The 15,774-nt window shown below is 57.1% G+C and overlaps 1 protein-coding gene across 4 annotated transcripts; it reads right to left on the bottom strand.

Moving 5' to 3' along the window:
- Positions 1-3: 3 nt before the first annotated feature.
- SHARPIN (SHANK associated RH domain interactor) lies at positions 4-13,830 on the bottom strand. Of its 4 annotated transcripts, none has more exons than XR_014026046.1 (14): positions 13,614-13,830; positions 13,322-13,496; positions 12,744-12,827; positions 9,517-9,658; positions 9,338-9,428; positions 8,929-9,199; positions 8,660-8,796; positions 8,331-8,504; positions 2,527-2,687; positions 2,342-2,453; positions 2,105-2,207; positions 1,524-1,622; positions 1,252-1,395; positions 4-556 (listed from the first exon to the last, which is right to left on the bottom strand). XR_014026046.1 is itself a non-coding variant. In XM_081324729.1 (14 exons), exons 1-14 carry the CDS (start codon positions 13,818-13,820, stop codon positions 476-478), a joined length of 2,058 nt encoding a protein of 685 aa, XP_081180855.1. In that variant the 5' UTR covers positions 13,821-13,830; the 3' UTR covers positions 4-475. The 4 variants fall into 4 exon arrangements, 2 of the variants coding, with proteins under 2 accessions (XP_081180855.1, XP_081180856.1); XM_081324729.1 differs by having other exon boundaries at positions 2,028-2,207; XM_081324730.1 differs by having other exon boundaries at positions 2,028-2,207; positions 9,517-9,655.
- Between the last annotated feature and the right edge of the window lie 1,944 nt (positions 13,831-15,774).

The following is a 15,774-nucleotide window of genomic DNA, read 5'->3' as shown; positions in this document are numbered from 1 at the left end:
GGCTGGCATGTTTTTCTTTTATTGAGAAGGTTCTCCCCACCTGTGCAGCAGCATAGAGCTGGGGTCCCCCCTTCCTTCTGGTTTCACTCTCTGAAAGTTTATATAGCTGCGCCTTGGTTGCCCAGAAGTGTCAGTTAAAGCCTTTTGGGGTAGGGGAAGGAATCAGGTAATGGGAGGGAGGGAGAGACCAACTGATTTTCTGACTCTCCCCCTGCAAGTGAAGTCAGAAAGCAGGCATCCCTCCGTTGCTGTCTTTCGAGCCCTGGGCTGGCACTGCAGCATCTGCCAAAGCTGCAAAGAGTCGCCTGTTTTTACCCGCCATGCAGTTAGAAGTCCAGGAAGGGGAGGAAGAGCTAAGTAGGGAAACACCCCCCCCCAATAAAAAAGCCCAGCAGCCAGGTGGAGCTCCACCCAGCTCATCTATTGAGATGGGGGGGGGCGGAAGTCTGCCTGCCCGCTTCCTCTTGGCAAGCGCTCAGTGACAGTTCTGGCACAGCCGGTGGCATCTCTCTCCGTTCACGTTGCACCGACAGCCCCCGCTGATGTCGCCGTGGCCCTGCAAGAAACGGGTGAGTGGGGTGACCTGGCAGGCCACCCTCCCCTGCAGCCTCCTCCTGCCCCTCCGTGTCGCCAGGGTTGAAACCCACCCGCTCCCCTCCTGCCCCCTTTGCCTTCCGCCACTGCGCCCCTGGGAAACGCTGAGGCTCGGTTTCCCAAAGCCTGCCGTCTTCCTGAGGCCTGGCTATCCCAGCCCCTGCCTACTCCAGGGCAGGCGATCTGATGCGGCTCAGAAGAGAGCCGCTTCGGCAGCTCTTCCCTGTTTGGGCAGGCGGGCCAGAGGCGGTGCAGTATCAGCTATCCCGGGCCCTTTGGGATGAGCTGGGGGGGGGAACCGGTGGCCCCTTCCGCAGCTTCCGAGGAGGCAGCCTCCTGGGATGCTCTCACCCTTTCTGAAGCATCAGACAGGCTGGTCAGGAGGGGCCAGAGGAGTTTTAGCTCACGAACGTCCTTGCACTTGTGTGCAGTCACACAAAAACACACCCACCCCTGCCTTCTAAAATGCGGAAATGGCCCCTTGTTACAAGAGCTCCACGCTGCCAGACCCAAGCAGAATACCTGTGGGCTCCCCAGAGGGCAGCCAGGCCCAGCAGCCAGAGGGCTTGGGACAGCGCGAGAGCAGGGAAGAAGAGTTTGGCCCTGCTTGCCTTCTCCTCCCCACCCACCTCCTCCCGCCCCACTGAGTACACGTACCCCTGGCCCCCAGCGTGGGCCTTTGGTCACCCAGCAGATCTCTGTCTGGCAGACGGGGCACCTGATCCAGTCACAGCCGCCCTTCTTCTGCACCACAATGCGGCAGGCGGGGCAGTGCATGGCCTCCCCCAGCTGCACCAGCATCTGCCGGGACAGAGGGCGCAGTTACGTGCTCGGAAGACACAGGCTCCCTAGCACAAGGGGGGGTGGGGGCCAGCGCTCTTGGTGAAGGAGGCCCCCCCCCACGCCCCCCGGAGGGGAGAGCTGCTCACCTTCAGCATGTTGTTCGTCTCCCGGGCAGCGGCATCGTTGTGAGCCTGGGAGCGTAACTTGTCCTGGTACTGCTTGCAGTTCATGCCCTCGTGAATGGCCTGCGGGCAGAGGCCGTTTCAGGCTCAGCCCTTCCACCCTGCAAGCCCCCCCCTCAGTGCAAGGGGCGAGAACCCACCCCATCTGGAGCATCTGCCCCCTGCTTTCAGCTGCAGCCGGCCAGCAAGGTTTAGATGGGCTCCCCTGTCAGGGCACTGCCCTCCCGGGCAGAGGGCCGCAACTCTGCCAAGTCCACCAACTTGAACCCGGGGCCTTAGGAACCAGCCATCCCTGGCAGGGGAGGAACGCAGGGAAAAACGAAAGTGGGGGCTTGTCTCTGGCTGCCGGTCTCGTGGGAGAAGGCGTAGCAGAAGGGTGCAAATGGGGCGCTCAGGGGCATCTCCACTTTGTCTGGCTCCCAGTCCAAGCCAGGGCGGGGGGTCCGAGGTGTCGCCCGCTGGGCCCACCTTGCAGACAAGGCAGTTCTGGGCCCAGCAAATTGGGCAGCGGAACTCGTTGACGTCGTCCTCGTAGACGCACCAACCGAGGCAGTCGGCCGTCCGGCAGTGGTAGCTGTTCTGCGCCCGGCTCTCAGCCACAGCCAGCCGGCGCTCCAGGAAGCGCTCGTACTCGTCCCAGGTCACCAGCTGCGGGGAGGGAGGAGCTGGCTCAGAGCAGTGCCAAGAGGGAGGGAGGTAGGGGTGTGGGTGTGTGCGTGCGTGCGCCACCCTCTGTAGGTGCCTTCAGGCGCTTCTCTGGCAGCTTCCCAGTATGGACTCACCGCCCGGATCTCCCGGTCTTGGAGGTGGCTGGTGCAGGCATAGGAATCGTCCCGAAAGGGGCAGGACACCTGGGGGTCCTGGTTGCAGTTGACCAGCTGGCGCAGGCAGGCTCTGCGGAAGGAGAGGGCGGCTCAGAGCAGGGCTTGAGGTGGGGCCCAGCCCCGCCTCCTGCGAGGCGTCTCACCTGCAGAAGCTGTGCAGACACTCCCTCAGCAACACCCCGTTGCCCGGCTCCACCTTCAGGTAGCAGATCCGGCATTCCATCTCCTCCTGGTTGGGCACCAGAGCCTCGTCCTCCAGCTGGCACAGCTGCTGGAAATTCTGCAGCCGCTCCTGCTCCAGGGCCTGCAGGAGGAAGGGCAGGAAGCTGGGCTTGGCAGCTGGCAGAAAAGCCCCCCCCCAGCCCCAGAGGCCTGAAAGGCAGAGCGCCCAGAGGGTTGCAAAAGGAAGGCGGGATCGGAGCAGAATCCCTGGAAGTGTTACTGGCACAACTCTGTGAAATGCCTACTGCGCATCACCCCTGCTTCCCAGAGCCCTCTGGCACGGAAGGCCCTGCGAGGGCACAGGATGAGCGCAGCACAACTGAGAAACGGGGACGTCTCTGTGGCCTTGGAGGCTGAAGCTGCTGGGTGACAACAGAGCCAGCCTTAAGGGCACTTCGGTTCCAAGAGCCACCCCCTTCTTACTGCCTCCCCCCCCCCCCCGTTATCCTCCTGCAGTGCGTGCCTAACTGCTGACCGGAGTGCCTTTCTCCGCCCCTCTGGCACAGCCCCCATCAGATGCTACGAGGCAGATTTTGCCAGTGGGGTTTACAGGAGAAGCCCCTTTGGTGTTCCGGGCATTCCCAGCCCAGCCTGGACTGAGCTTCAGGCCCTGAGGAGGTGCCTTCTTTGCAAGCGGGGGGGGGGGGGGAAGCAAGAGGTCAGGGGCTTTTCTGCAGCAGCTTCACAGCTGAAAGCTTCCATCCCGCCCTAGAGAGAACGAGGAAGCCATATTGTTTCTCACCAGAGCCCTTCACCGTTATTTTAAAAGCTGCTTATTTCTCAGTGAATCATTTTGTCACCTTTGAAACCCACTCGCTCCCTGTAAAGCTAGCCCAAGGCAGCTGAACTCAGACAGCAGCCCTGAAATGAGAATGCTCAAGGAAATACACGTATCAGGATACTGCAGAGGGAACCAATAACATCGGAACAGGTAACGGAATTCACAGCTGCCCATTAAAACAACTGAAACAGGCTCCGGGCAGGGCCTTGTTGGGGAAGGACTGAGCACAGAAACCATAACCAGCCAAAAAGGCAATATTCTCTCTCCTCTACAAAATCTCAAAACGACGTTCCAGGGTCATTAGAGGAAAACTGGAATTCACAGAAGACGGTCTGAAGCAGATCCTCGCCAAGCGGAAGGCAATGGTCCTGCCCTGGCTGGACAGATTGAGGAGTGTCTTCAAGGATTTAGTGCCGAGCAGCAACCAGCAGGCCAGTGCAGGGGGTTCCAGCTGCCTGGCCATTATGCCCCAGAGCGGAGCCCACCCATTTCTAATAGCCAACCCCAATGAAGCTTGATGTGAGTCAGGCAAGCCCCCCCCCTTTCCCCGCTGCACCGACTTGCCTTCCCCAGGCAGCCCCTTGGCCCCCGAGGCTCCAGGATTCCCACCCTGAGCACTGCTCTTTCAAGCAGAGGGCCACTCCAGCCAAGGCCAGCCCCCCCTCCCCCCAAAGGGTTCTTGCATATTCGTCCTTGTGACCCCGGCACAGAGCACTTTCCATGGTAAACACTGGGGAAGCCTTTGGTATCCAAAACGTCAATGGGAAAAAAAGGTCCGGTGAACTAGGTCAACTCGTTCATGGGCACCAGAAGGTCGATCATACCTTCCGCAGACAGCCACCTTTCCAATTAAAATAAATGGTGAAGTTGCCAAGGAGAGTTTATGCAAAAGACCCCTAAGCTCCATTTCTGGCAAAGGAAGCAGAAGGTGAGGCTCAGGATGTGCTCAAAGGGCTTTTGCATCCTGCAGTTGCAGTCCTTGAACACTTGGAACATTGCACCCAGTTTTGGTCACCACAATGTACAAAAGACGCTGGGACTCTGAAAAGAGTGCAGAGAAGAGCAGCGAAGATGATCAGGGGATTGGAGACTAAAACATATAAGGAACGGTTGCTGGATTGGGCGTGTCTGGTCTAACGAAATGGACTAGGGGGGACATGATAGCAGTGTCCCAATATTTGAGGACCTGCCACAAAGAAGAGGGAGTCAAGCCATTCTCCAAAGCCCCTGAAAGCAGGACAAGAAGCAAGGTAGCAAAACTCATCAAGGAGAGAACCAACCTGGAATTTAGGAAGAATTTCCTGACAGAACAATTAACTAGTGGAATAACCTGCCTCCAGAAGTTGTGAATGCTCCAACACTGGAGGTTTTTAAGAAGAGCCTGGACAGCCATTTGTCTGAAATGTGGTATAGGGTTTCCTGCCTGAGTAGAGGGTTGGACTAGATGACCTCCAAGGTCCCTTCAACTTTATTACTACTTTAGAATGCACAATAATTACTCTCTGTGCCAAGTCAAACAAGCCCATTGCGGCATTTTTGCCAATCCCAGTGGATGGGTGACCTACAGCATGGATAAGGTACGGTTTGGCCAGGACCCCGGCTTTGCTGGCAAAAGTTGGGCTTATCCAATGGCTTAACAAAGAAACAAAATGAATCTTGAACTGATCTAAATCCAACCAGGATAAACCTCTCCCAAAGTAAGCAAATCCTTGCATTTGACTCTCCTGGCTCTTGAGCCATCTTTTGGGATTGGGGTTTTATATATTGCTATTGCAGGCTTTCTGTTTTTTAAAAAAGGCACATATTTTCCTGCAGAATACTTTTATTTAAAAAGGCAATAGGATCGCTAACCAAGCAGCTGTGCTTCCCACCAGGGCTAGCTGTACCCTCCTTCCTGGGGCCCTGGCAGCTCAGGACCATTCAGAAGGGACCAACCTGCACAGCGACCGAGGGCTGATGCTCCTTCCCCCCACCCTGCATTTTGCTCCCCGAGGCCAGGCTGGTCTGTTCAGAAACATCTTTCAGGCAGTGCTGACGCTCCTGCACACCTTTGCTAAAACAGCCCCCCCCCCGCCCACTTCCTCTGGGTTTCAGTGACCCGAGCCGGGGTTCTGCTGGGGCTCACCTGGCTGCAGGGCTTTCGAGCAGTTACCCATTCAGACTTTCAGACTGGCACTGGGGAGGGGGATCAAAAGAAGAAGCTAACTGGGTTGGTAGAAAACAGGGTGAATTTGTTGATTCAGCCACTTAGCTGCGAAACATAAGATTACATCCTAGCCTGTAAACCCAAGCAATGGCAAAACGGGGGAGCACATTAGATTAGCGCGTGTACGCAGATATTGGGTGTTTTTCCGAGGGGGAGGTGGAAAAACGCCATCCTTGCTGACAAAACTACAGATCCATTTCTTGGGAAGGCAACTCTCTACGCCCCTTTCCTCCGATAAACTGTAATATTAAATGTACATGCTGCTCGACTCTCAGCCACTCTGGGTGTTTTGTTCTTTTTAACTTATGCAGCCGAAGAGGCAGGGCTCCTCCTGGCCCACCCACCCAGACTTCACGAACCTGGTACCCACGAGGCGGCCACGCATCGCTTCAAGAGCTGTGGTCAAGGGACTCTGGGTTTTTGGGGGGGTGGAGGGGCTCCACCCTCCTCTCCCCACTTCACTCCCCCTCTTCTTTCAAGCCCCTCCTGCCCCAACAGGACGTCAGCACAGGAGCTCGGCCAGGTGACTCCCTCGGGGGATGCCAGCTGCAAGGAGGGAAGGCGCCTTTCTGGCTGCAGAGGGCAGCAGGGGGAGCCCTCAGAAGGGGACCCTCTTTGCTCCCCAGACCTCCTCCTGGGGGAATTCCACACAAGGACTTCTTCCCCACTTGCCTTCATTGGGCGGTGGGGGGGGGAATCTCTCCCTCCCTGGCTCAGTCAAGAAAGCAATGCAGATTCTCTGGATGGGCCATCTGGCCCAAAGGCGTCTTTTAATGGAACAAGTTCTCCAATTCATTTCAAAACTTCAAACGCAAGATGCAGAAATTAACCCACCTCAGAACGGTACCCAAAGCCACCTTTAGGGAAGGACTCGGAAGCCCCCCCTTCAGGCCGGGCCAAGCACCCCAAGAAAAGGTCACCTGGTCCTGGGGCTCCCCAGCTTGGAACACGCTCAGTTAACGCCTGGCCCCTCCCCGCGGGCCACTGCCTCCCAGCCCAGCCGTCTCCTGCCAAGGAACCTGGCAAAAGGACAACTTCTACCTCTCCGAAGCGCATCCCACGGAGGCGGTGGAGGAAATCAACGGGGCAACTCCGTTTCCAGCCTCCCTCTCGCACCACACGGCGCCTAATCCTTGGGCTGCTTCCGGGGCAGAGACCGGCCTGTCAAGGCCCAACGTGCTAGTTGGGGAGGGTGGCAGGGAGGTCCTCAGTCCCCACTGGCAGCCAGAGCAGCCCCTCCAGCCAGAACGACCCTCGCTACTCTGGCCTGTCCTCCCACTTCCTTTGGCCGCAACCCGGGCCCCCAGGGGGTTCCCAGTCCCAACAGGGGACGGCAACCCTGGCCTGAATCGTTGGGTAAAGGAACGGAGGCCAAGCGTAGCCCCCCTCCCCCCGCCCCTCCTCGGAGCCTTGCCCGTTTCTCTCTCTCTCTCTCTCTCTGTCTCAAAGGAGGGCTCTGCTGCCCGCCTCAGTCGGGGCAAAGAGCCTGTCGCGCCAGAGGAGCTGGGCAGGGCTGCGAGTGCAGCTACGAGAACTCCGGGGAGAGGTGGATGAAGTCGTCCAGGGGCCCAAGGTTGTGGGCATAGGGCACGGCTGGACTGTCCTCTCTCCTTCCCTTTTCCTGCCGCAAGAGAAAAAAGAAAGAAGAGAAGAGAGTCATCAGGGGCCCGAGAACCGTTGCCTCCCCCTCGCTTTTCACTCCCTCCTCACAAGCCTGGTCGGGGGCCTCAAAGATGGAGGAGTTCTTGCAGGGTACAGGATGCCACATCAAATAAAAATAAGTAACAATACAGTAGAAACTGCAAAGGTCACTTTCACAAAAGCCACAGGAGTTATAAAAAGACAAAACGCGTATGGCGTTTCTAATTCTACACAGAAAGCTTTAATAATACACAACGCTCATCTACGTCGGTCCTTACGAGTCACACAGAGTCCCGAGTTCTGTACAGTCCCACTGAAGGAGACCCCCCCACACCTGAAACCGGAGGGCTGAGTCCTCTTTCCCCACCACTGAGCCTTCTTCACCTGCCACAGCCGCCTGGGATGCTACCCCTCTTCCTGAGCCTGTCGAACTGGGCGACCGTGCCCACCCCGGCTGACATCCCAGCCCGACCTCCCCCACGCGTTCTCCGTGGAAGTGACCCCAAAAGGGGGCTGGAGCTGCCTCCTGGGATGCCGGCATGGAGAAAGGCCTGGGCTGGTTGCAGCTGCTCCCCAGACACAACTGTCTCTGGGGTGGCGGCTGATTTTGAGAAGCCCGGCCTGGCAGAGGCGCTGCTTCCCCCACGAAGGGAGTTCCAGCATTAAGATCTGCGGAAGGGGAGGCCCTTCTGGAGAGGCCCCCAAGAGAGGGCTCTGACACACCCACACTCTTCACGCTCTCAGGAGAAGCGCTCCCGGGTCTGCAAACCCTCCCTCTGGAGCAAGGATTGGTGCCTGCTCTTTCAGCCCTGGGGAAATGTGTACTTTCACTGCCTTGACATTGTTGAAGGAGCACAGACTTTAAGTAAATTTTAAATCTGCAATTTAAACTTTTAGGAATTCGGCATTGTAAAAACACAGCCTTGCATTGGCAGATCTGCAGTCTCCTCCAGGCTGAGGGGGAGCTGGTTCGGCAAGATGTGGCTTCACAGAGACAGGTTGCCAGCTCTTTTGCCTGAGAGGCAAAATGCTTCCAACAAAGAGAAGGTTTTCCCCCCTCCCACGCCCCATCCCTACTCCCACCGCAAGCGGCTCACCTTCTGGTACTGCAGGATGCCCTCCTTCTCCTGCTGCATCCGCCAGCGTTCCACCTCGTCTGGCCGGTAGCTCCCAGGGACCACGTAGCCAGCAGGGCGGTCAGTGCTGCACATTTCGCAGCCGGGGCGGGTGGGCTTGTTGATGAATGTGCAGGTGGGACACGACCAGCCGGCCTGGGCAGCGGAGGGAGGGAGCCCTGCCTCAGTGCCACCTGCCGGGCAGTGATGAGTCAAGGCTGCCCATGGGAGAGCAGGGCACGTGGGCAGGGCTCAGATGTCAGCTGACTGGGGGCAGAGGGCAGCCGACTCCCGCCCCGGGATCTACCTACCTGCACAGGAGAATTGGGGGCCGCAGCTGGGGTCGTGGGGGATTGAGTGCGGCAGGGAAGGATTTTACTCATATGCACAGAATCCAGGAAGCGAGTGATCTCCCCAATGTCCGTCTTCCTGTTGAGCTCTTTCCCGCCTGTGGGCAGAGAAAAGCCTTGGCATCAGCCCGGCCACCTTCCAAGCGGGGAGTGAAGGCCAGCACAGGCACACGAACGTCCTCCCGAGCCATTGGGAGGGGGGGCGGAAAAGACGTGTTTTCCCTGCTCACCTCTGTTTGGCAAAGAACCGGCTACGCCTCTGTGCCGGCCGTCAGAGCTGCCAGGGATGGCGGAAGGGGGTGGCTGGAGCACCACCCAGTCCTTGTCCTCCTTGTAACGCTGCTCGGAGAGGTTGGCTCGCTTTGCTGAGAGCAGGTAGAGGAAGGCCGTATCGCCATCCTTCCGGATTCCATAGGACCCAACCGTTCGGTCGTCCACGCACAGGCACTGCCCAATAATCCAGCGCTGGACAGTGGGGTGGAATCCATAATCCTGAAAGACCTGGTGGGCAAAGCAGGCGGGCACATGGGGGCTGCACAGCTGCAGGGCCTAAGCAGGCCTTCCCACTGCCCCACGAGCCTGCCCAATGCCCCCTTTTCCAGAGGCTGGCCCGGAGGGGAGACGAAGCAAGCCGAGTACCTGTTGCCTGAGGGCGGCGATGGTGGTGTGCATGTGGACCTGGGCCGTGATGTTGGCAGAATAGGAGGCGTCTTCCACTTGCACCTTCATGCTAAGAGGAAGCGAGCACCGGTTAAAGAGGAGGAGCCCCCCGCAAAGGACAGGAGCCCGGCCAGAGGCCTCCCTCTTTCCTGACTCACCTGATCTGGCTGGCAGGGTAGCAGGACTCCTTCAGCTGGATGTGCAGAGCTGTGTGCTGCTGCGCAAGCAAGGAAGCGCACCGCATGGCCTCTTCCTCGTTTCCAAGTTCGATGGCTGCAGAAAGATGGAGCACCAAGTCTTCTGAGGAAGCAAGGAGGAGACTATCGTTTGTTTACTGCAGTCCTGGCTTGTGCCCTGCTCACGTTGTAGAAAGCAAATATTAAACATCCTCGGTAAGCTTAAAAAATCCTAACAGGGAAATAAGGACAAAAAGATGAGCCCCAGAAGGTTCCCACCCTCCCCAGAGGAGCCGCATCTTCAACCTTTTCCCGAAGGCGCTTGGACCAGCCTGAATTGTCCAGGATGACCATACCGGCGGGCCGTGGCTGCCTCCAATTTCCTTCATATCACCTGGAGGACAGGGAACCACAAGCAGCTTTTCCCTGGATGATCTAAGACAGACATGTCAAACCCGTGCCTGCAATTAGTGCGGCTTGAGACGTATCGGGACTGCTTTGCCATTGCCAACAACGGGGTGGGTGCAGCTTCCAGATGATGCATCTGGCCTGCAGGCCAGCAGTTTGACACCCCTGATCTAAGAGGTTGGGACCTTTCAGGTGAGAGCCAAGCCACAAAGGGCTTTATAGATTAAAAAAAAACCCATGACTTTAAATGACACCCAGATGCTAATAGGTAGCAGCCAGTGCGGGCCTGACGTATATGCCCAATGCGTTCCCAGCGATAGCAACCAGCCAGCCCATCATGCTGGGCTCTGTGGCTGAGCATCCAAGCGGTCCTTAGCTTCAGGTAAAGAGCACTGCAGCCGTCTAAACAGGGGCACGGGGTACATAGCCACCAGGCCTTCCTTTCTTGGGTAAGGTCACAACTGGGGCTCCACCCAAAGGTGGGCAAAGGCTCCTGGGCCATAGTTTCCACCCCTGAATCAGCGACAGTGGTGAATATGGAAGAGAAACCTCTTCTGTCAGGAGAGTTTCTGACCATCCAGAGATAACATGGGTTTGAGTGGGGAGGCCTGATGGCCAAGCAGCATCTTCATCTCATCTACTCTCATCCAGACCCTGACACTCGTCAGCTCAGGGTGGGAACGCCAAACAGGGGAGAGGGTTGACTTCCCATGGAACCCCTTTAACACGGAGACCACCAGAGCCACCTCCCCCCCCTACAACTGATGGCGCCCACGTGCTGGAGGAGGAGTGGAAGCTCTGCAAAACAGCAAGATGGATCAGTGCTCTTTCAGTCTTACCCGAGTCCCACCTGAACAGAGTTGGAGGTAAATCATGCAGCTTAAATAAAGCTTAGAGATCTGTATGGTTTGGTTTTAGGTGTTGTGTCTGTTTTTAACCTGTATGTTTATTTATTTATTTATTTAATTCCATTTATATCCCGCCCTTCTCCGAAGACTCAGGGCGGCTTACAAGCTTAGCAGTAGCCTTCATTCTATGTATATGCCTGCTTATTAGGGCTTTCACACACACCCCAAGCGGCATTATTACAAAGTCAGCTTAATTGCCCCCAACAATCTGGGTCCTCATTTTACCTACCTGGGAAGGATGGAAGGCTGAGTCAACCTTGAGCCTGGTGGGACTCAAAGCCGCACTAATTGCAGGCAGCTGGTGTTACTTAAGGAGGCATTAGCCCACTGCTCCACCAAGGTGCCCAGAGTCAGTAGTGAATTGGCATTACAGGAGGACAGCCGTGTTAAGTCTACGGTATCCCAAAATCAAAAGGAAACTGGCAGCCACTCTGTGCATTGGGATGAACTGTAGCATGTGAACTTTAATGATATTTTACAATTTTTTTAAATTAATTCCAGACAGGAAATGTGCCTTCTGAGTATGGTTGGTGGTCTTGTAAACCTAAACAATAATAAACAAAGACTTCTCCATACTGTGTTTAATATGCTCCTGGTGCCTCAAATAACATTCTCTTAAAAGTTTGGTAACTAGGTAATAGTTTATCTAACACCAGTGGATTCAGGGAGGATCTTATCAGGAAGGAAGGAATCACAGCTTCTTTCAAAGCTGTGGGAACACACACAGAGACACACTCATGAGGCAGTGGTAACTTCAGTGTCCTCAGCCCCACAAAGCCAGGGTGGGCATGGGTCAAGCTCCCAGCTGGCAGAAGATCATCTAGATAGCCCTTTCACTGCTTCCTCAGAGCCCTACCACCACCAGTCAGTGTCCCGGTCAATGCAGCCCAGTGAGGCCTTCTTTGCCCTCAAAGGTTCCACTGGCTAAAACTGGCCAAGGGCTCTCTTGACCACAGCTTCCAAGTCCTGATCCATTAGGAGCTCTGACTCCAGGGGAACCTCGAGGTCACGCAAGCTCTACCTTGACCTAGAACTATCACAGTTAGCTAATAACCAGGATCGGTTTCAGGATTAATCGCTCTAAGTCTTCATCTGTTTCTTCCCACCGAGATCTTATAGACTTATAGACTGCTATACAGGTGATCCTTGACACGCAATAGTTCGTTTAGTGACTGTCTAAAGTTACAAAGGCACTGAAGAAAAGCAACATGACCATCTTTCTCACTTATGACCACTGCAGCATCCCCATGGTCACGTGATCAAATTTTTGGCAGCTGACTCAAATTTATGACAGTTGCAGTGATCCCCTTTTACGACCTTCTGACAGGAAAAGTCAATGGGGAAGCCAGATTCACGTAACAACCAAGTTACTAACTAAAAAACTGCAGCGATTCACTTAACATCTGTAGCAAGAAAGGTCATAAAATGGGGCAAAATGCACTTAACCAATGTCTCCCTGAGCAACAGAAATTTTGGGCTCAACTGAGATCGTAAGTTGAGGACAACCTGTATCTCCCCTTCAGTCTGGCTATCGCCTGCCTATCGAGGATATTGGACCCCAAACTGTCAAATGCACCCCAGGTGCGTGTATTAAATAAAGCGGGGCAGATGGTCAGCCTGCTCATCCCCCATGAACCGCAACTGGGACTGCCCACAGAAGTCGGGGAGCAGGGTGCCAACGACCCCCAGCCCTTGCAGGCGATCCACAAACGTTCCAAGAAACGGAGAGCTGCCAAGAGACCTAGCAAAATAAGAAGCGCTCAGATCACAAAAGGACATATTTTTCTCTGATTCCAAAACTTAGCACGGCTGCGTGTATTTCAACTTAATTATCCTGAACAATCTGAGGGCCTACGAGGGATAAGCGGTCATCAGTGAGCAGCGCACACCAACCTTTCTTTGCCGTCTCCAAGGGAAGAGCAGTCGGGGTGGCCAAAGGCTGGGCAGGTGGCCGTCCGGTGAGCCCATTGCTTCCTTCTGGAGCCGGAGAGAGAAAACGTTGGAGGGGGGGGGAAGGCTGTTCTCCTTTGGGCGAGAGAGCCCCAAATCCTCCGAAGCCCAGAGGGGGCCCCTCAGAGGGAGACCCACAGCAAGGCCTCCCTTGAAAACCAGCCAGCCCAGCGGGGAGCGTTTCTGGCCACAATTTCCCCGAAGAGTTTCCCCCACGGAAGGCGCCTGGGAGATCCGCCGGGTCACCGGGATCCCCGCCCTCCGCCCGGATCTACGGGCCGAATTCCGCCCGGGGTTCCCAAGTCTCAGAGGAAGCCAGGCGCCAGAGCCAGCCCAGAGACCCGCCGGGACCCGCTCCGGGAAGGGGGCTGGCGCAGCAGGCGGCGAGAGCCCCGCTTCAGGCCTCCTCCTCCTCCTCCTCCGGCGGCGGCGGCTTCCCGCGGGGCTTCTCCGGTTCGGCCCGGCATCCCCGCCCGGGGGGGGGGTGGGAGTCGGGGCAGGGGCTCCGGCCGGCGGCTGACCTTTCTGCACCTCGCGGAGGGAGCTGCTGACCGCCGCCCACCAGGCCTGCGCCTCCCGCTCGTCCTCGAAGTGGAAGAGCAGCGGCTCGTCGGGCCGGGCCAGGACCTTCAGCTCGTGGCAGGTGCCGCTCCGGGCCTCGTAGGAGATCTCGCGCAGCCCGTACTCCACCAGGCCCTGGCGCGGGAGAGGGAGCGTCACCCACCCGCCCCCCCGCCCGGACCGAGGGAGGGAGGGAGGGCAGCGGGGGGTGGGGTGGGGGGGAAAGCGCCCCTCCCTCCCTCCCTCCCTCACCGGCTCAGGGCCGGAGTCCGGGCCGCCGCGCAGGCCGAGGCGGAAGCGCTCCGGGCCGGGAGCCGCGCTCAGCTGGAGCCGGAGCAGGCGCTGCGCCTCCCGGGCGCCCGGCGGCGAGGACAAGGCCCGAGCCGAGGCCAGCACCACCAGCCCGCCGGGCGCCGCCGCCGCCGCCGCCGCCGAGGACGAGTCCGGCGCCGCCGCCATCGCGCCGCCGCCGCCGGAAGCGGAAGCCCCGCGCGCCGCCTTGCCGGAAGCGCGGGGGACTCATCCGGCAGCCGCCGCGGGGCACGACGGGAGTCGTAGTCCCGCGCCCCTCCCGCCGGGCGCCCGGCCCAGCCCTCCCGCGATGGCGGGGAGAGCCGGGAAGGGGCTCGGCGAGGTTGCCCGGCCCGCCAGGCTGGAGGAGGCCGAAGGGACCGCCGCTGCTCGGCTTCTCCGGCACCCGCGCCCGGTTCTGGCCCTGTCAGCCACCCCAGCCCCGCCCGGAGACGACCCTCTGTAGCCCCCGGTGCCCGGGAAGCATCGCTGGAGCCGGCGCGGATGGGACGGCTCGGCTGGGCACGATGTGCTGAGCGGCCCCCGCCCGGGCCCAAACACGTGAATACAGGGGTCCTCGACTTACAACAGTTTGCATAGTGACCGGCTGAAGTTACAACGCCACTGGAAAAAGCGACTTAGGACCGTTTTTCACACTTAAAAGACCCATGCAGTATTCCCCACGGTCACAATTCAGACGCCTGCCAACTGACTCGTATCACAGCATCCAGGGATCACGTGATCCCCTTTTGCGACCTTCTTCAAGCGAAGTAATGGGGAAGGCATATTCACTTAATAGCTGGGTTACTAACTTGACAGCTTCAGCGATCTGCTTAACAATTATTTATTTATTTATTGATGGGATTTATATCCCGCCCTATCTCCTGAAGGACTCAGGGCGGCTCACAATAAAACATATAATAAGTGCATAAATCAAGATAAAATGAAATTGAGAACATCAGTGCAATAAAAAATTAGAGAATTTAAAAATGAATTAAAAATACTAAATATAAATTAATTAAAATGCCTGTCAGTCTAGGTCAGCTTGGTGGAACAGGTGTGTTTTGAGGCCGCAGCGAAAGGATTGGAGGTTTTGGGCTATCCGAAGCTCAGGGGGGAGCTGATTCCATAGGGTTGGTGCTCCCACAGAGAAGGCCCTCCCCCTGGGGGTCGCCAGCCGACATTGCCTAGCTGACGGTACCCTGAGGAGGCCTTCTCTGTGTGAGCGTACTGGACGATGGGAATTTGTTCCCGGCAGCAGATGGTCCTGCAAGTATCCCGGACCTAAGCCATGTAGGGCTTTAAAGGTAAGTACCAGCACCTTAAATCTCACCCGGAGGGCAACTGGTAGCCAATGCAGCTCACGCAGGAGGGGTGTAATATGGGAGTATCGGGAAGCTCCCATCACAACCCGTGCAGCCGCATTCTGCACCAGCTGAAGCCTCCGGGTGGTCTTTAAGGGCAGCCCCATGTAGAGAGCATTACAGTAATCAATACGGGAGGTAACGAGTGCGTGGGTGACTGTACGTAGGGCATCTCGGTCCAAAAAGGGGCGCAATTGGTATATAAGACGAATCTGGGCAAATGCCCCCCTAGCCACGGTTCCAATGTGATCTTCAAAACTGAGTCGTGAATCTAGGAGGACGCCCAGATTGCGTGCTTTATCAATGGGAGGTAACATCTCTCCTCCTATAGTCAGAGATGGAACCTCTTGGACTAAACGAGATGACGGTATGTACAGCCACTCAGTCTTGGCCGGGTTGAGTCGAAGCCTGTTTTCTCCCATCCAAATCTGTACCGCTTCCAGACAACGGGACATCACATCGAGGGCATCACTGGGTTGGTTCGGGGTGGAGATGAATAGCTGGGTATCATCAGCATATTGATGATATTTCACCCCGAAGCTACGGATGATCTCTCCCAGCGGCTTCATATAGATGTTGAACAGGAGGGGCGAGAGCACCGAACCCTGAGGCACTCCACAATTAAGAGGCCTAGGGCTTGACCTCTGCCCTCCTGCCAACACCGTCTGCGAACGGTCCGAGAGGTAGGAGGAGAACCAACGCAGAACGGTGCCTCCCACTCCCAGCCCCTCAAGACGACGCAGTAAGATACCATGGTC

This window comes from Vipera berus (assembly GCF_964194415.1).
Source record: "Vipera berus genome assembly, chromosome: 3".
NCBI classification, from domain to species: domain Eukaryota; kingdom Metazoa; phylum Chordata; class Lepidosauria; order Squamata; family Viperidae; genus Vipera; species Vipera berus.
This window is presented reverse-complemented; position numbering and strand designations above follow the sequence as displayed.

Excerpts from the sequence above, each read along its gene's own strand:
- SHARPIN (XM_081324729.1), bottom strand. The coding sequence starts at position 13,820 with ATGGCGGCGGCGCCGGACTCGTCCTCGGCGGCGGCGGCGGCGGCGGCG. Across the intron at positions 2,454-2,526 it reads TGTCTGCACAGCTTCTGCAG|AGCCTGCCTGCGCCAGCTGG; the intron begins GTGAGACGCCTC and ends CTCCTTCCGCAG. Across the intron at positions 2,208-2,341 it reads AAGACCGGGAGATCCGGGCG|CTGGTGACCTGGGACGAGTA; the intron begins GTGAGTCCATAC and ends CCCTCCCCGCAG.